The sequence below is a fragment of the Panthera uncia genome, chromosome X, assembly GCF_023721935.1.
Source record: "Panthera uncia isolate 11264 chromosome X, Puncia_PCG_1.0, whole genome shotgun sequence".
Classification (NCBI taxonomy): Eukaryota; Metazoa; Chordata; class Mammalia; order Carnivora; family Felidae; genus Panthera; species Panthera uncia.
The window spans coordinates 14108918-14129263 of NC_064817.1; the positions used below are offsets into that span (position 1 = coordinate 14108918).

Genomic DNA, 20346 nt, shown 5'->3' on the forward strand with positions numbered 1-20346 from the left:
AGAGTGTGTAAGCAGGGGAGGGGCAGAGAGAGAGAGAGAGAGAGAGAGAGAGAGAGAATCCCAAGCAGGCTCCATGCTGTTAGCACAGAGCCCCACATGGGGCTGGATCCCACAAACTGTGAGTTCATGACCTGAGCTGAAATCAAGAGTCGGATGCTTAGCCAACTGAGCCACCCATGTGCCCCTCTGTTCAAGTCTTTTATATCCTTTTTTATTTTCTGCCTCATTGTTCTATCTATTATTGAAAGTAGAATATTGAAGTCTCCAACTGTTATTATTAAATTGTCTGTTTCTCCCTTCAGTTCTGTCTGGTTTTGCTTCATATAGGTTTGGGCTCCGTTGTTAGGTTTATAGATGTTTGTAATTGTTTTATCTTCCTGACTGATTGACTCTTTTATCATTATAAAATATTCCTCTGTGTCTCTAGTAACAGATTTGTCTTCAAGTCTATTCTGTCTTCTGTTAGTATAGCCATTCTAACTCTCTTATGGTTGATGTTTGCATAATACATCTTTTCTGTTGTTCTCTCAAGCTCTTTTGTATCTTTGAAACTGAAGAGTATCTCCTGTAGAAAACATAGTTGGGTCTTTAAAAAAAAAAACCCAGTCTCATAGCCTCTGCTTTTTGATATCTAAAAATCTATTCACATATGATGCTATTATTGATATGGTTTGATTTACCTCTGCCATTTTGCTTTTTTGGGGAGAGGGGTATATGACTCATAGCTACTTTGTTCCTCTGTTCCTCCTTTATTTAGAATTTATTTTTGTAAATGGTCTGAGGTGGTTTAGCATCCAGACGGATAACTATGCTAGCACCATGTTAAAAAAAAATTGCTCTTCTCTACTGAATTGTAATACCTCCTTTGTCATATATATTGTTCCCATATATAGTTGACTATGTTTATGCAATTTCTATTATGTTCTGCTCATGTATTTGTCTTCTCCTGTGTCCATACCTGCTGTTAGGTTTCAGCAACTTCACAGGAAATATTAAAGTCTGCTCTAGCAAGTCCCTCTTAATTTTCTTGTTTTTCAAAAGTATCTTGGATATGCTCAGACATTAATTGCTCATGTAAATCTTTGAATTCAAAAAGAAAACACCAGTGGTAGTCCTTTTAAAATTTCACAATACGTGCACACACAGGCATACATATACCAACACTGACCACCTAGGAACATGGCATGTGTGAAATTAGGCAATTCATTTGAAGTAGAAACTGGTAAGTGGTAACATAGCACATTAAAACAAGACAGAACAGGATGATTTCTGTATCTTTTGCCTAATAATTGTTTTGTTAACATAGGGTGAATGCTATTGAAAGTAGTGCCATCAGGATATTAAGAGAGAGAATAATTGCACGAAAAACTGACCTCATTCATGCTTTCCAACTTCAAGACCGCAGTAAATCAGGTAATAAAATTATGTAATGCTTACCGTTTCTTAACATACCAGCTTACGTACAAATCAGTTTTCATTTTTTTTGCTTCCTTAAGATTTCAGTTCTCTATTTTTACTAGCAAGGAAAGATAGAGATAAAAATAAAACATAATCCATTATGTGCTTGAAAAAAGCCATATCCCTCCTTTGCAGTACGTTTCTTTCAACTTAAAACAACAGCAACCCTTCTATTCTGGTAGTGGCTCAGACTAGACACTCTGGAAGGCCCTCCTGTTAAGAGACAGCGAGATTCTAGAGGATACAGAATTTTAATGCATCTACCAGCCTCACAGTAAGATAAATATCTAGCAAACATTTTTCTCTCATGAAACGTTTTTTGAAACCAGCTTGGAGCAGCAAACAAGCACAAAGTGCTAGATTGTCCTGAGGGCAAATGCTAATTTTGGTGTTGTGCTCAATCCTGAGACTAGACCAAAGGATAATAGTAAGATGGATAAGCTGAATCTGAGACTTCCACATTAAGCCTGGACCCTCAAAGTGGCTAAGGTCGGCTATTTTTGTAGTGCCCCTTGACTCTTGGCAAGCAAATGCAAATCCATGTTCAAGGGATGCATCCCTAATTTTGGCCACTAATATATGCAGAGATTAAGATCAACCATGAGTTCATAACCAAAGATCATGAAACAAAGGAGACAAGCTACCGTGAGTAAGTGTCAACAGAAACAATGACAGATTTCATTCTCTAAAGATATCAGATATTGGAATTATCAAATACAAATAAAAATAACTAAGAAATGTTTAAAGAAATAAAAGGTGGATCACTGACATGCGTTTAAAGAATGATTTGAAGAAGAACCAAATAGATGTAAAAATATACTTGTTTAAAAAAACCATATTGGATGGGTTAAACAGAAGATTAGACACTACTTAAGACAGAATTAGAAAGGTTAAGACTAATGGACAGTAAAATAAAGTTTAACATACATCTACTCAGGGTCCCAGGAGGAAACAATGTAAGAGAGGATGCATTTGACATGATAATGGCCTAGACTTTTCCAGAATTGATGAGCAACTCAAATTCACAGGTAGAGAGATACAGTGTTTCTCAAATAGGATAAAAAAAATTAAATCCACACCTATATACCCTTGTGGAGAAACCACAGAATACCAACAGCAAAGAAAAATATCCTAAAAGCAAGCAGAGAGAAATACACATTGCTACAAAGGGAAAACAATTTGACTGATATCAGACTTCTCAACAGTCACAATAGAAGCCAGTACACAGTGGAATAATATATACAAAACATTGAAAGTAAAATTTAGAAAAAAATATAACATGAAAACACTAACAAAACCGAGGTTGAAACAGCTCTATTAATATTAGACAAAGTAGACTTCAAGGAAATCTACATTACTAGAAATAACAAGGGACACTTTATAATGATAAAGTATTCTGTTTGCCAATTGAATCCATTATAAATGCATATGTACCTACTAATATAGCCTCAAAAATATGTAAAACAAAAATGGACAGAACAAGTAGAAGTAGAAAAATCTACCATCATAGTGGATGATTATAATACTCCTTTAACTGAAAGAATTAACTGACAAAAAGATTAGCAGAGTTTCCCTAAAAGACAAACATAGAACTCTGCTCAACAATGCAGAATACACATTCTTGTCAAGCACACATGAAACATATCCTGACTATATCCTGGAACATAAAGCAAATATCAACAAATTTTGTATTGGAAACATACAGAATAAATTTTCTGTCATAGTGAATTGAGCTATAACTCAATGACAGAAGGTAGCCAGAAAATCCCCCTTGGGCTTGGAAATGAGAAATACACTTCTAAATAACCCTTGGATCAAAGGAGAAATCACAGTGGAAATTAGAAATCTGCAACTCAATGATAAGGAAAATGCAACATATAAGATGCAAGTTAGAGAAGAATTGAAAATGCATATATTTTGAAAGATGAAACTATGATCAACAAAGTAAAAAAAAAAAGGTTATTTGAAGAAACTGGAAAATTTGATAAAACCCTGGTAAGGAGATAGAGAAAGCATAAATAACCAATGCCAGAACTGAAAGGGGAAATTTTAGTATATACAGACTTTACAGATATTAAAAAGCTCATAAGGTGTATTATGAAAACTCTTATGCTAGTGAATTGATACTTTAGATTAAATGGACAAATTCCTAAAATATATATGTACACACACACACACACACACACACACACACACACACTTACCAAAACTGACACAAAAAGAAATAGAAAGCCTGAACAATTCTATAACTGTTGAAGAAACTGGATCTGAAATTTTGAAACTTTCCACAAGGAAGGCCCTGGGTTCAGATAGCTTCATTAGCCATTAAAATATACATTTAAGAATGAAACCAGTCTAGGGTCTTCTGGGTGGCTCAGTTGGTTAAGCATACAACTCTGGCTCAGGTCATGATCTCATGGTCTGTGGGTTTGAACCCAACGTCAGGCTCTGTGCTGACAGCTCAGAGCCTGGAGCCTGTTTCAGATTCTGTGTCTCCCTCTCTCTGTCCCTCCCCCGCTCAAACTCTGTCTCTCTCAAAAACAAATAAACATTACAAAAACATTTTTTAAAGAATAAAACCAGTCTAGAGGCACCTGAGTGACTCAGTTAGTTAAGCATCTGACTCTTGATCTCAGGGTTGTAGAGTTCAAGCCCTGCATCGGGCTCCGTGCTGGGCATGAAGCCTACTTAAAAAAAAAAAAAAGAATAAAATCAGTCTTACACAAACTCTTCCAGAGAATAAAAACATAAGGAACACTTCCAAGATTATTTTAGGAGGTCAGCATAACCTTGATACCAAAACCTAGTAAAAACATTATGGAAAAGGAAAATTAAAGGCTAATCTCAGACATAAATTTAGATGAAAAAAGTCCTAAATGAAATATTGGAAAAAGGTTAATGTAAAACGAACAAGTTGGTTTATTCTAGAAACACTAGGAATTCTGGGTTGATTTGATAATGAAAAATCAATCAGTGTAATTCACCAATTTAACCAAATTAAAGAAGTCTTAATTCTCTCAAAATAAGAAAAATTTATTGGATGTATTTTACCTTGGTTTCATGGTTTTAGAAAACTAAAAATGAAGCAAATTTCCTTAATCTTATAAAGGATATCTATCATAGCCTATAGAAAACAGCATAATTGATGGGGTAATGTTGAAACCTTTTCTTCTAAGATTGGGAATAAGAGAAAGATACTGAATAATTCCCCATCCCCAATGTGTCTGCATCCTAATCCCCAGAATCTCTCAATGTTACCTTAGATCCCAAAAGGAATTTTGCAGATGTGATTAAAATACTGATCTTGAGGGGCATGTGGCTGGCTCAGTCAGTGGAACACACAACTGTTGATCTCAGAGTTGTGGGTTCGAGCCCCATGTTGGGTGTAGAAATTCTTACAAATAAAATCTTAAAAAAAATAATGATCTTGACCTAGGGAGACTGTCATGCAGTATCTAAGTGGAATTGATATAATCACAATGGTCCTTATGAGAGGGATGTAGGAGTCAGAGTCCGAGGAGAAGGTGATGTGATAATGGAAGAAGATATTGAAATGATACTCCTTGAAAACTCAGGAAGGTGCCACAAGCCAAGGAATATAGGCAGCCTTTAGCAGCTGAAAAGGGGTAAAAAACAAATCCCCCCATCAGAGTTTCTCAAAGGAACCAGCCCCACGGACACTTTCGCTTGTACCAGCAAAAGTGATTTTGGACTCCTAGCCCCCAGAACTATAAGAGAATAAATTTGCGTTCTTTAAAGCCACTAAGTCTGTGGTAATGTGTTACAGCAGCAATAGGAGACTAATAGAGATGTCTGTTCTCAAAATTGTTCAACATTGTGCTAGGGATGCTAGCTACTACAATAAGGCAAGTTAAATAAGATGATAAGAATTACAAAGGAAGAAATAAAATGTTACTACTTATAGACAACATGATTGAGTATATCAAAAACCCAAATACACAGAAAAACTATTATAATTAATAATTGAATTTAACAAGTTGTAGAACACAAGGTCAACACAGAGAAATTTATTGTGTTTTCATATATCAGGTTATCAGTCAGAGTCTATTCAGGAGATAGAAACCATGGCAATAATTTGAACTGGGAAATTTAATGTAAAGAATTATTAACTAGTAAAAGGCTATTTAATTACTAAAATGGCTGAAAGAGAATGCTAAAGAATACAGGAATAGAAATTGTAGGGTGCAGCTACTATCTCTAAGGCTAAGAAAGTGAACCCAAGGAAGGAACAGACTTGGAAGAATCCCCTGCTCTCAAGCAAGGCTAATATTCAGACCTAATTGGAGAGGGAATGACCGTGGCCCGCTAGATACAGTGGAAGTTCACTGAAGTGTCTCACGTCAAAGCTGGTTGGAAGCTGTTGAGCCCGGACTGAAGTGGATGGGGCCACCCACGGGAGTACCAACAAAACCCTTTTTGGGCTGTGTACCGCTGTGCCTCCCACACACTCCTGGCAAGGAAGCCATTCACTGTGGTGTCAGTGAAATTGACTGGAGAGTGGGTGCCAATGCATTTCCCACACTCTGGTAACCATGCTCTACTGGAAAAGCAAGAAGGAAAGCATACCAGAAGTGGTTCTTCTGCTGTGTCTTAGAGTATCCTTCCTGTACTCTCTACTGACCTTATACCAGGCGCCCAACGAGAATTATTTACAGGGTTCAGTTCCAGTGTCATAAAACAGGGCAAAGAAGGGTAGCTTTGAGCTGAGTAGGAGTAAACTGATGGCCGGTAGAGCTAACAATGAACTTTTAGGTAATGAAAATCTTCAAAGATCCCATTCAGGGTAGATAATCCAGGACGAGAAAGGAACCGAACGATTGATGTATGAGATTTCTAAATGATTAAGAGAAATTAAAAAGGACGAAAATAAATGGGTAGGTATTGCTGTGTGCAAGGGCCGAAGTTGTCAGGATATGAATTCTCTTCAAATTGAGCTATAGGTTCAATGCACGGAAAGGGCATCTACAGAAATTTTTTTTTTAAATTTTTTAAACGTTTTATTTATTTTTGAGACAGGGAGAGACAGAGCATGAACAGGGGAAGGTCAGAGAGAGGGAGACACAGAATCTGAAACAGGCACCAGGCTCTGTGCTGACAGCACAGAGCCCGACGCGGGGCTCGAACCCACGGACCGCGAGATCATGACCTGAGCCGAAGTCGGCCGCTTAACCGACCGAGCCACCCAGGCGCCCCTACAGAAATGTTCTTAGCAGCACTGTTTGTAATAGCCCCAAACTGGAGATAACCTAACATCCACCAACAGTAGAACAGATATATAAATTGTGTATATTCACACCATGGAATACTATACACTGATGAAAATGAAGACCTACAACTAAATGGAACAACATGGCTGAATCTCATGAACTTCGCATTGAGCAAAAGAAGCCAGACGTCCCCCCAAATATATACTTCACGATTCCATTTACATATAGGTCAAAAAAGGCAAAAAGCAAATTATAGTATTAGAGATCAAGATAGTGGCTCTCTTTAGGAAAGTGGGAAGTGGTAGTAATTGTGAGGGGCCCCAAGGGGGCCTTTTGAATATTGGCAATCTTTTTTTTTTAACTTTGGGGTTTTATTTAAATTCCAGTTAGTTAAAAGTGTAATATTAGCTTCAGGTGTATAATATGGTGATGCAACAGTCCATACATCACTCCTTAATCCCCATCACCTGTCTCACCCGTCCACCTGCCCCCCTCCCCTCTGGTAACTATCAGTTCGTTCTCTACAGTTAAGAGTCTGTTTCTTGGTTTGCTTCTCTCTTTTTTTCCCCTTTTGTTTCTTTTGTTTTTTAAATTCCAAATACAAGTGAAATCATGTGGATTTGTCAATGTTTTATTTCTTGTCCTTGGTGGTGGTTACATAGGAATTCTCTTTGTGATAATTCACCGAGCCCTGTATTTGTTTTGTGAGTTTTTCCGTATGTGTTGAACTTTAATTTAGAAAAAAGAATTATGACCAACAGACACATGAAAAGATGTTCATCATCACTTATCGTGAGGGAAATGCAAATCAAAACCACAGTGAGATATCACCTCACACCTGTCAGTATGGCTAAAATCGACAACACAAGTAACAACAGGTATTGGTGAGGATGTGGAGAAAGGGGAACCCTCTTGCACTGTTGGTGGGAATGCCAATCGGTGCAGCCGATGTGGAAGACAGTATGGAGGTTCTTCAAAAAGTCAAAAATAGAAATACCTTAAGTTCCAGCAATCACACTGCTGGGTATTTACTCAAAGAATACAAGAACACTAATTCAAAGGGATACACACACCCCTATGTCTATGGGAGTATTATTTATAATAGCCAAGCTATGGAAGCAATGCAAGTGTCCCTCAGTTAATGAATGGATACATAAGATGTGGTGTGTATATATATACAATGGAATATTATTCAGCCAGAAAAAAGAAGGAAATCATGCCATTTGCAATGACATGGATGGAGCTAGAGTATTAGGCTAAACGAAATAAGTTGGTCAGAGAAAGAGAAATGCCATATGATTTCACTCATATGTGAAATTTAAGAAACAAAACAGGCGAAGGGAAAAAATAAGAGACAAATTGAGAACAGACTCTTAATTACAAAGAACAAGCTGATGGTGACCAGAGGGGAGGTGGCTGGGGGATGGGTGAAGTAGGTGATGGGGAATGAGGCGTGCACTTGGGGTGAGCACAGGGGGATGTACAGAAGTGTTGAGTCACTATAGGTACACCTGAAACTAATATTACACTGTCTGGCAACTGGAATTAAAATAACTTTTAAAAAAGGTTCAAAGAGGGAACAGCGTGGAGGTTTTTTGTGTGTCTCGCGTCCATGAAATACAGCCAGACCGACATTAAAGCATCCTGCACACCTAGAAAACTGATCTGAGGATAACACAACAACTGCACAACCTGAACCAAGGAACTCAGCAGGAAGAAAAAAAACTCATTTTTATTTTCAATTTTTGTTAAAAATATTTTTCTTTAATTTTTCTCTACTATCAAAACACACCTAGGATCTAGCATCATTTCTTCAATTTTTGTGTGTGTTTTTAATTTTTTAATTTTAATTTTTTTAATTTTAATTTTAATTTTTTCTACCTCATTAATTCCTTTTCTCCCTTCAAAATGATGAAACAAAGGAATTCACCCCCCAAAAAGGTAAAAGGAATTATGTCTTTGGCAGGTAAGTATGTGGGGAATGGTTTTCTGGGAGTGTAAATGGATATTTTTTTTCTTGAAAACAGTTTGGTATTGTATGTCAAAAGGCTTAAAAATGTGCATCCTCTTTGATCCAGTAAATTCCACTTATAGGAGTGATCCTAAGGAGATAATGAAATAGTTGAATAGCCATTAAAATAATGATGTAGATCTACGTTTCTTAACATAGATGGATGTCCATGATTTATTGTAAGTAAAAACTCAGATTAGAATAAATATGCTATGGGGCGCCTGGGTGGCTCAGTCGGTTAAGCGTCCGACTTCGGCTCAGGTCACGATCTCGTGGTCCGTGAGATCAAGCCCCGCATCGGGCTCTGTGCTGACAGCTCAGAGCCTGGAGCCTGCTTCGGATTCTGTGTCTCCCTCTTTCTCTGGTCCTCCCCCGTTCGTGCTCTGTCTCTCTCTGTCCCAAAAATAAATAAACATTAAAAAAAAAAAGAATAAATATGCTATGTGTGTTGCCATAGACACATGTGTATAAAACATTTGCTAGACTACAAGGCGTATTTGGCTCTGAGAAAGGTAAAATGTAGATATATTTGTATATATCCATGTTTGTGTGCACTAGAAGTAATAACATTTTTTCTATTCGTTCAAAATCATTTCGAACGAGCGTATCTTTAATAATCAGAAAAAATAAAGATATTTATATTTTGAAAGACTACATATAATATCAGGGGATGAAGGGATAGGACCTTGGAAAATGAGAAGTGAATTACATGCCAAGATATGAAAAATGAAAGTAATCTTTTATCCTTTATATCCTTTCGTGTTTTAAAATCTTCTATTGTAAATACACCTTCCTTTGCTAATCAGAAAAAGGAACAAAAGATCGAACACCCAATGTCTGATTGCTTACACATAACATTATGGGCAAGATCTGTGGAACACCCAAGACTTTCTTTAGTTTATTTGTCCCTTAGAGCTGTGGGGCCTGGTGGGACAAATCACAAAGGGGACAAGAAGGCACCCAGGCCTCAAAACCCCAGGCTGCTCACTGAATTTGCCACGTAGGTTGCATTTCTTTATCAAATCATCAACCAATTATATGGGCTTTGTTGTTGTTGTTGTTGTTGTTGTTGTTGTTGTTGTTAGGAAAACTTTCTATGAGCCAGTGGGCTTTTTCCATGGAGAACATTTTGGGGCTGAACTTACCATGGAGATCCCTGAGTTCACGTCTGGTCACCACAGACACAAATGGAGATATTAACTACATGTCCAGCTTCCAGGATATCCACATTCAGAAACCCGTGAAAGAGGCAAGTGAAACATAGCCCCAGCTGAAACCTGGCTGGAGCGAAACACCCTTCAGATGACCCGTGAGAGGGACTCAGTCTTGAAAAGTTGGGTGTGGAATCATCTAATGGATGGGCATGGCAGGCTTGGGGAAGGCCCACGGGGGCTCCCCCAAGTACCTAGTGATCTGTTCGGGAAATTTGTGCTTTCTAAGGATAGGCAAAATGGAAAAAGAAGGAAAAGCTTCTGCGAGAAAATCCATGTCAGATCAGGGCAGATACGACACCCACTCTTTCATACAACTCACCCCTTCAGCTCCTCAACAGAGTCCCTGTTACACTGCGAGAGTATAGACCTGCTGACATGACATCTTATGCCTTAAGTGTTTGTAAAATTAAAAAATCTCTTATTAAAATGGGAACACCCCGGGGAGAGTTGTAAGGCCCGCCCCCGCCCCGTACTTATTAACAACTCTTTGCCAGTTAGTTACCACGCTGGGCTGAACGTGAGCCGATGGGAAGGAAGACTGGGGCGATTGTTTGCAGGGGAGATGAGAAGGTCAGAGCAGAGAGAAGTAAGGCAGGTGGGAAACTAAGATACCCCCACAAGAGAGGCTTCGGCTTCACGCAAGAGGCAGTTTACCACGGTCACCAGACTCATGGGCCTTGGCTTCGGGCAGCTGAGATCAGATCCCATTCCCTAGTTACGTGAACCTTGCAAAACTTACCTTACCTCTCTGTTTTCTAATCTGTAAAATGGACATAATAATAGTTCTTTTCTTTGGGGCCGTTGTTGAGGACTGAATGAAATAGCCCACAGAAAAGTCTCAGGGCGGAGCCCGCGCGCACGTGTTCTCAGTACGTGTTGGCTGTTGTTCACTGCTTCTTGATCAGCCAGGGCCCTGCAGACTGCACACGCTTCCGCACGCAACAGCATGGTCTTTTCTCTGATTAAAGAAGGTTGGGACTCCAAGGAAGGCCTGCCTTCTCGAATTTCTATCTGAATCACATGCTTTGAATTGGTGGGAACGTTTTGTATTTGCAACATGTACTAAAATTGACCGTTATTAATTCTATGTGTTTTAACACTTAGAATGTCTTTATTTCAGGCTCAATCTACTCTAATTGAAACTCTGTACAGATACCGATCTGACCTGCAAATCATCTTTAATGTCATTGATTCTGACCACTCAGGTAAATGAACTTTGATTAGTTCGGTAGCAGTAGAAAGCAAGGGCTAATCTGTTTCTCAGAAACCAGAACTCTATTTTCATCTATTGCATTCTTCATCCAAAGTTGATTTAACTCAGGGCTGGGGGGGGGGAGGTGATGATAAACTCATGATTAGGATTATTACTATTTTAGTTTGTCCACCAACTGTATTCAAGACCATATGGCCCCTATATAGGCCTCTGTATCTGTTAGACAAGAATAGCTCCTTTTAGAAATCATCAGCACAGATGAAAAGATAATTCACTGTCCATTTAAACATAGTAGTTACTCCTGGCAATAAAAATCATTCCTGGAGTTCTGATCCTATGTTTGGGACTCAGGGGTATGAAAATTCATTTCTGCTTGGCTTTGATGCATGATCACTTATTTTCAAGCTTTATTATTATTACTTTTTAATGTTTTTATTTATTTTTGAGAGACAGAGAGAGAGAGAGAGAGAGAATGTGAGCGGGGAGGGGCAGAGAGAGGGAGACACAGAATCCAAAGCAGGCTTCAGGCTCTGAGCTGTCAGCACAGAGCCGGATGCAGGGCTCAAACTCATGAACAGCGAGATCATGACCTGAGCCAAAGTCGGGTGCTTAACTGAGCCACCCAGGCACCCCATACTTATTTTGAAACTTTAAAACAATCACCAGATAATCCTCAACCGCAGAGATCACAGAATATCAAAAGGTCAATAATCAAAATATGAAAGCAAATGATTGCCTAGAAAATATGGCAGAGCCATTGTTTGCAGTCCTCTTGTTGAGTGCCAGGGTAACTTCTCCCTCTGCCCTGATGTCCTTTTCCCTTAGATTTTAGATCTTGTAATTTCTATACCACATAGGGTCCCACGGTCCATAATGTACCCCCATCCCTTGAGTGTATACTCATTCCAGGTTTGGAATAATGTCAGGACCACTTGGTAGTTGAAAGTGACACATTGTTTCTTATATTTACAATCTGACTTTTCCATCTCCTTCAGTGTCTGATGGTCGGGCATGGCAGTGAGCTTCTTCTCATTGGGACCATTCAATCAGTATAGCTTCCCCACTCCACCATTAAGTGGGTCTTAAAACGAACACTCACACCTTCTTCTATATTCTTTTAGGCCTGATTTCCGTGGAAGAATTTCGTTCCATGTGGAAACTCTTCAATAGTCACTACAACATTCATATTGATGATTTTCAAATTGATGAGCTCGCTGAAAGAATGGACTTAAACAAAGATGGAAGCATTGACTTTAATGAGTTCCTAAAGGCTTTCCATGTAGTGCATAAATTGGATAAGTTGAACAAATCAGGTAGCGGCCTTGCTTAACAAGAGCTAGGGCTTTCTCTGCTTGTAAACCCTGGGGCCCAAATCAGCGACACCATCTTTTCCAGAACCCTTGTAATTCATAATCAGTTGTAGAGAAAAGTAGCCCCCCATTCGTGCCATGAGCAGATGTATAGTGTGGGTATTTGAGTCTCCAGTAAGCTGTAATTGGTAAGACTAGGTTAAATGTCAGCTGATAGGATTTGGCTCCAGTGTTAGGACTCATGCATTGCCAGGTAGAAACTGGGTTTGAGCCTAGTGTGGGCCTCCTTGACCAAGATACCAGAGGAGTTTGGAAACACATTGAAAGGAACCCACAGAACCGCAAAGAAAAGTGCAACATCTGTGAATGACTGAGGGATGGGAGGAGGAATACCAAACTAGTAATGGAATAAAATATTTCCATCTTTAAACTGAATCTTCTTTTTTTTATTTAAAAAAAATTTTTTTTTAATTTATTTATTTTTGAGAGAGAGAGACAGCACGTGAGTGAGGTCAGGGCAGAGAGAGAGAGGGAGACACAGAATCTAAAGCAGGCTCCAGGTTCTGAGCCGTCAGCACAGAGCCTGATGCGGGGCTTGAACTCATGAACCCTGAGATCATGACCTGAGCTAAGTCAGATGCTTAACTGACTGAGCCACCCAGGCACCCCTTTGAGCTGAGTCTTCTTTGGAGAGCATAAACTGGTGATTCTCAATGGTGGGGGAACCACCCTTGAGGGATGGGGGTCGTATCAGATTCTTCGGGGAAGCTGTGGGAGTGGATTGTTTGAAAAAGCTTTTTTTTTTTTTTTTTCTTGTCTGTTGGAGATACAAAGTGAATACAATTCACGTTGAGCCCTACAATTAATAAGGTTTGACCCCATTGGTGAGATGGGGCCTTGGTTATGCATACATTTTGCAATTTATTCTGGTATTCTGATTGCATATCAAACATAATAGGTTTCCCTTTAAAGGCCAGTATGTGTTTCATTGTTTTCTAATTTTGAGAACTTTAAGATCTGTCAACATGCCAAGTTAGATCTCCCGCAACCTTGCTTGATAGACGCACCAGAAATAATGGATAAAATACAACAAATATATATATATATATATATATATATATATATATATATTTTAAATGCATAGCTGAGCTGACAAGAAAGTAAAAGAAATCCCTACTGGGCAAGGGAACAAAAGGCATAATTAAAACCAGAGCTATACTAACGTCGGACAGGATAGACTTTGAGGCAAAAAATATCATCAGAGGTAAAAAAAGGTCATTACTGAATGCTGAGAGGAATGCTTCGCCAGGAAGACAGAAGAATTATAAACATATATGCATCCAATAACAGAACTCTAACATTTATAATGCGAAAATTGACATAACCGGTAGGAGAAATTGATAGAGATTTTTAATATGCCTGTGCCAGGAATTGACCATCTAAATAAAAAAGTAGTGTGTAGAGTTTTGGGCAACCTAATTCACCTAACTATGGGCATGTGTACTCTGGAATCAGTTTTAGAGAATACACATTGTTTTCAAGCACACATGGGACATGTATAAAAATTGATCATGTATTAGACCACAAAACATCTCTCAAATACCAAGCAACCAAAACCCAAGATACTGCATTCTCCGATGATAATGCAATTAAATTAGAAGACGACATAAGAAGGTAACCAGATTAATGAGTGCCAAGTGATGTAACTGGAGCTCGACCAGAAATTGCTAAAAATGCTTCACAGGACTACGGCAAATAACTCTTTTCAAAAATAGGTGAATGGGCTGTTTTCTAGGGAAAACTATGATTTACTAAAGCTAACCGGAGAACAAAAAGAGGGTCTGAGGAGACATAACCGTTAAAGAGTGGGATGGTGTTGCCACGTGTCCTTTTGGCCGGCTGAACTACATTTCTCAGAATTCCCCTGTCTCACGTGTTTCTGCTTAAGATGGGCGGCCAGGGAGATTCTTGAGTGGTCGGGAAGGCAAAGGAAAGTGGCGGTCGTGGCGTGGCTCCCACACGCTGTTGCTGACCCGCGAGTCACTTTGTTGGTGTGGAGGGGCTGCTAGGCCTGCACTTGCTCTGAGTTGCCCTGGATCCTCTGTCAGCTTCTTTGATTCCTGGCCCGGGCGTGTCTTAGCTCCGGGCCGAAGGGCCCTGGCTTCTGCAGGATGACCTCGTCACCAATCACCAATCAATCACCAACAGCGGAGACTAAGCGTGGGCTCAGTCTTCAGTCCGCTCTTGTGGAGTGCCAGCTTGTGCTCGTGTGTTCCAGCCTGCTTCCCCTTCTGCCCGCCCGCCCGCCCCGTGGACTCGGAGCTCCGACACCAGGTACGGCGGCTTCCGGAGCCCGCTTCACCACCTCCCGCATTTGCATAAGCCCCTTCTAGTGGTGTCGTATGTATACGCATGCACACATGGATCGTCCTGGCTCGGCCTCGGGTTGAACTCCGACTGATACAAAGTTTCGCGCCGAGAGTGGTTCCAAAAGAACAGAATCTTAATGAGTGCTCCGAATGTGTACAACCTGATGTATCTGGAGCCCCTGCCCCGTTGTCTCCTATGAAAATCCGCGGATGATCCCAGGATAGCGGTTTTAAGGCAGTCCGGCATGAGTCTTTCTTTTTGTTGCTTCCTGAATAGCACTTGGTTACTTCTTCTTGGCGTTCTTTCTGGAACTCTCATTTTCTCTCCTGGGCTTCCAGTCGCGAATTATTTGCCTTTGTTGGAATTTTCACCGAAAGAATATACTTTGATTTTCCTCAAGATTGGTAACTAATGTCTAATTTAGTGCCACGATTTTGTAGTTTTGTGCTTTGTGTTGGTGATTTCACCGTTGAAAGCGGCCCTCAAACATAGTGCTGAAGTTCTTGCTCGTGTTGCTCCTAAAGTGCAAGGAGGCCTTGGCGGGGTGGGGGTGGGGGGGGGGGGGGGGGGGGGGGGAGACAGGTGTTTCAGAGAAAACAGGTGCGTTAGATAAGCTTCCTTCATCCGTGTTGATGAATCATCTATGTGTATGAAATGGGGCGTCTGTGAACAGAAACACACGTACAATGAGGTTATGTTACTGATCATTTGACGAAAATCTTGTGACCGAAGTCTCGCAGGGACCGAGCCCTGTATTTCCCCGGGAGCGCTGCTTCAGTGTTCACGAAGCCAGTGGTTGCCGCGATTGTATAGAACGCAAATACTACAAATAACCAGAATGGACTGTATTCTCAAAAAAAAAAAAAAAAAAAAAGTGGTTTTCCAGACCGTTAAGCTCTTTCATCCGCTGGAAATGATTTTGGGGTGTGATGTGGAGGCACCGTTTATCGAATAGTTCGTCCTTTTTTTAAAAAAAATAATTTTTAAGATTTATTTAGAGGGAGAGTGTGTGTGTGAGCGGGGTGGGGGAAGGCAGAGAGAGAGAGAGAGAGAGAGAGAGAGAGAGAAAATCCCAAGCAGGGTCCGTGCTGTCAGCACAGAGCCCTACACGGGGCTCCACCTGGCCAACCTAACTGAGATCATGACCTGAGCCAAAATCAAGAGTTGGCACTTAACCAACTGAGTCACTCGGGCGCCCCTTGAATAGTTCATTGTTTCCCACTCGTTTGAAATGCACCTGTGTCGTATAGCAAGCTCCGTTTCTAAGCTGAGGATCCGTTGGTCTCTGGTCTGTCTGCTCACAAATACCTCACGTATTTTAACGCTCCAGCTTCGAGTAGTCCTTGTAGCTGCCATTAGGAGCCCCGACCCCTCCCCCATCTTTATTCTTCGTCAAAATGTCTCGGGTCCTTTAGTCCTCTGTATACATTGTAGGACTTCTGTGAAGGAGCCACCCAGGCGCCCCTCTTACAATCTTTTTTAAAAGATTTATTCCAAGATACATTAAGGGGTCTCACCTATTTCTTTCAATTCTGCTGGCTCTTTTTTTTTTTTTTTTCATAGGGTTTAGTTCTATTCGGATTTGTTATCTTCCTTTCTAGTCCTCAGTCATTTTATGTGCATTTCTTTTATAATCCCTTTCTGGCTATCTCCCTGTATTTCGAGTTTATGGGGGTATAATTGTGTGTGCAGACTCTTGATCCGGTTGGATTGTTCTCTCCTGGGCTCGGCCCATTTTTTATCGTAGACATCTCGTTAGCAGGGTTTGCGTTTTGTTTTTGGTTTGTGTGTGTGTGTGTGTGTGTGTGTGTGTGTGTGTAAAATTCCATGATATTTGGGATGTGGGCACAATTCTTCAGAGAAGTTTTTTGTTTGCTTCCGCCTTGGGGCCGTGGTAGTATCACTGCTTGAGGAATAATTCTGTTACTTTTTAGTCTGGAGTTGCTGAACTATGTGGGTAGAGTAAAAGCAATGTGAATTGTGGTCCTGTGGCTTTGAGTTCTCAGAGAGCTTTTCTTTATTTTCCCCCACACAAAGCCCTGTGTCCCGTAGTCTCTCTTGTTTTCAGATCTTTTCATAAATAAGAGAGTCCTCTAAGGGTCTTGGCTTTATGCAAAGTACTCAGTTCCAATCCCCTACCTTCCAAAGCTTCATTTACTACCCCTGTGTGGGAATTAACACCAAACCCCTGGGTTCTGGAGACAAATACCCTCCCCCATTAGCTTAAGCACCCACTCTGTGCTCTTTCATTTCCCTCTTTGTTTTTGGCACCTGGGGATTTGCTTTTATTATTTGTGAGCTTAGCTGCACATTTGTCATAATTATGTTACATTTTACCCTGTACTTGTAGGTGATTATAGTAAAAGGATTTTCAAGTTGTCTGAGTCCACCGTATTGCTAGAAGCCAATAAATAGTCTTTTGGTATCTACTGCCATTTGTTAATAATCTTGAGGCTTCATGTTTTTACTTGGACAATGAAGTTTATAATAGGCCATGGTGCTTGAATTACACAATACTGTCATTTAGTGAATCTCAATTTTTAAAATTTTTTTTATTTTAGAGACAGGGCAAGTGAGGGAGAGGGGCAGAGGCAGAGAGAGAATCTCAAGCCGGTTCCACACTTAGCAGGCTCCATCCCATGACCCTGGGATCATGACCTGAGCCAAAATCAGGAGTCAGGCACTCAACGAACTGAGCCACCCAGGTGCCCCTAGTGAGTCTCAGTTTTTACACTTTGGTAGAACATATTTCTAAATAATTTTCCTCTTTAATGTTTGTTTTTTACATAAATGGAATATTATACATTAAAAAAAACAGGGGCACATTTTTTTCCTCTTTTCCCTCTTCTCCCCCAACATAAGCATGGCCCTCATCATCCTGTCTCACTCACCTGGGGAAGCCATGTTAACCTACTCTATGCCTTCCATATTTCCATCTGTCCCATATGAACCTGTACAGACCTGTATCTGTCCTCATACAAGCATACCTCATACAAGCATAGATTTACACACACAGTAATACATAAGGTGGTTTGATTATTATATGCTATATAAAAATGGGGTTATATTATGCATATTTTTCTGCATTCTTTTCTCAACCAAAAATAACTACTTGAAATCCCTGCAAGTTGTAATGGCTCTAATTCTTTTTCTTTTTTGAATACACACATCAATGAATTCACCTATGTAACCAGCACCCAGATCAAGAAACGGAACGCAACCAGTGTCCCAGGATCCCCCAATCCCCCTCATGCCTTCTTCCATGTATCTCTTCCCCCCCCCACACACACCCCCATATAAGTGCAACTATCATCGTGACTTGTAACAGCATAGATTTGGCTTTGGCCTCCTTTGTGCCTGGTGTACATGGAATCATTCAGTACATCCTCTTTTGTACAACATGGTACCATGACATTCATAAGGTTGTTGTATGTAGTTGTAGTTTGTGCATTCTGGTTAGTCTATAATATCCTATTGTGTGAATATACCAGCAGTTATTTATTCTACTGAGAGACTTTGCGGTAATGATGGACGGTGCTACCATGAACATTTTGTTCATTAATTTGCTCTTTTTAGTAGCTATATAATAATTCCGTGCTACAGAGGACCGCCCTTGATTTGGCCAGCCTGCTTTTAGTAGGTATTTACTTCGTTTCCAGCTCTTGACCACTAAGGCAAAGCTGCAATACATACTTTTTATTACATTTATTTATTTTTGAGAGACAGAGCACAAGTAGGGGAGGCGTAGAGAGAGAAGGAGACACAGATCCGAAGCAGGCTCCAGGCTCTGAGCTGTCAGCACAGAGCCCGATGCGGGGCTCGAACTCACAAACCGCGAGATCATGACCTGAGCCGAAGTCGGACGCCCAACCGACTGAGCCACCCAGGTGCCCCAAAGCTGCAATATGTATTGCATGTGCCTACATAGGGGTACCAGTCCATCCCTCCCAATGGGACAGACGGCCAGAAGTTGAATTGCTGGTTAGTATAGTAATCGTCTTTCAAAACTGAGAGCTGTTGTTCTATTGTCTTCCCCAAATTCGGTGGCAATGCCATTTCCATCAGACGTGTTTGAAAATTCCCTTCTCCCTCAACTCTACCAGCATGAGATGTTATAGTTCTGGTTTGTGAATCTGATGGGTATGAAATGACATCTCATAAGTACTTTAATTTTTATTCTCTACTAGAGAATTTGAGCATCTTTTCATGGGTTTGGACACGCTGTTCTGTGGATTGCATGTTCGTTTTTTTGCTCATTTTTTGAGCTTTTAATCTTAGTAGTTTGTAAAATATTTTTGTACAGTATAGAAGTTAACCCTTTGTCATTTGTGTTAGAAATTTTTGTCCACATCTTTCTGTCTGTTGACTTTGTCATATTACCTTTGCCATACAAAAGTTCTTATGCTTTAAATAGCAAATATACCATATTTGCTTTTTTTACTTTCATAATATGCATTTTTTATCTTCATAGGAGTATAGTTGACATGCAATGTTACATCAATTTCAGTTGTACAGTGTGATTCACCAAAGTGTGTAGCCATCATGTATGCTGATACACGCCTGTGACTGTACCATTGACCGCATTCCCTCTGCTGTGCCTTTTCTTCCCATGATTTACTCATTCCGTAACTGGAGGCCCGTATCTACTACTCCCCTTCGCCATTTTGCTCAACACTCTCCCCTTGCCCCTCTGGGAGCCATCAGCTTATTCTCTGTATTTATAGGTTTGATTCTGCTTTTTGTTTGTGTCTTCATTTGTCTTCTTTTTAGATTCCACTTACGAGTGAAATCATATGATATTTGTCTTCCTCAGTCTGACTTATTTCTCTTAGCATAATACCCTCTAGGTCCAGCCATGTTGTCTCAGATGGCATGATCTCATCCCCCTTTATGGCTGTGTAATATACCATTACGTGTATGTATACAACCCCCCACCCCACCCCCCCCACACACACACATCTTCCTTATCCATTTATCTGTCAAGGGACACTTAGGTTGCTTCCATATCTTGGCTATTGTAAACAATGCTGCGATCAACACAGGTGCGTATATCTTTTTGAAGTAATGTTTTGTTTTCTTTGGATAAATACCCAATAGTGAAATTCTTGGATCATATGATATTTTTAATTTTTCAAGGAACCTCTATACTGTTTTCCACAGTGGCTGCACCAATTTACATTCCCTCTAATAGTGCTCGAGGGTTCCTTTTTCTCCACCTCCTCACCAGCACTTGTTACTTCTTGTGTTTTTGATTCTAGCCATTCTGAACAGGTGTAAGGTGATCTTTCATTGAGGTGTTGATATGTATTTCCCTGATGATTAGTGATGTGGAACATCTTGTCATGTTTCTGTTGGCCAGCTGTATGTATTCTTTTAAAAAAAATGTCTATTCAGGTCTTCTGCCCGTTTTTTAATTGGATTTTTTGGGGTTTTTTTGGTGTTGAGTTGTACAAGGTCTATGTATTTTGGATATTAACCCCTTATCAGATATATTATTTGCAAATGTATTCTCCCATTCAATAGGTTGTCTTTTTGTTATGTT

General features: G+C 40.1%; 1 protein-coding gene across 3 annotated transcripts in view; it reads left to right on the top strand.

Moving 5' to 3' along the window:
- PPEF1 (protein phosphatase with EF-hand domain 1) overlaps positions 1-12864 on the top strand; it is a 108258-nt gene extending 95394 nt beyond the window's left edge. For all 3 annotated transcript variants that reach the window (XM_049643545.1, XM_049643544.1, XM_049643543.1), the window contains 4 exons: positions 1307-1413; positions 9783-9946; positions 11032-11116; positions 12246-12864. In XM_049643545.1, the coding sequence (XP_049499502.1) occupies positions 1307-1413; positions 9783-9946; positions 11032-11116; positions 12246-12454 (565 nt within the window). In that variant the 3' untranslated portion in view covers positions 12455-12864. The remainder of the gene's footprint in view (positions 1-1306; positions 1414-9782; positions 9947-11031; positions 11117-12245) is intronic.
- Positions 12865-20346: the final 7482 nt, after the last annotated feature.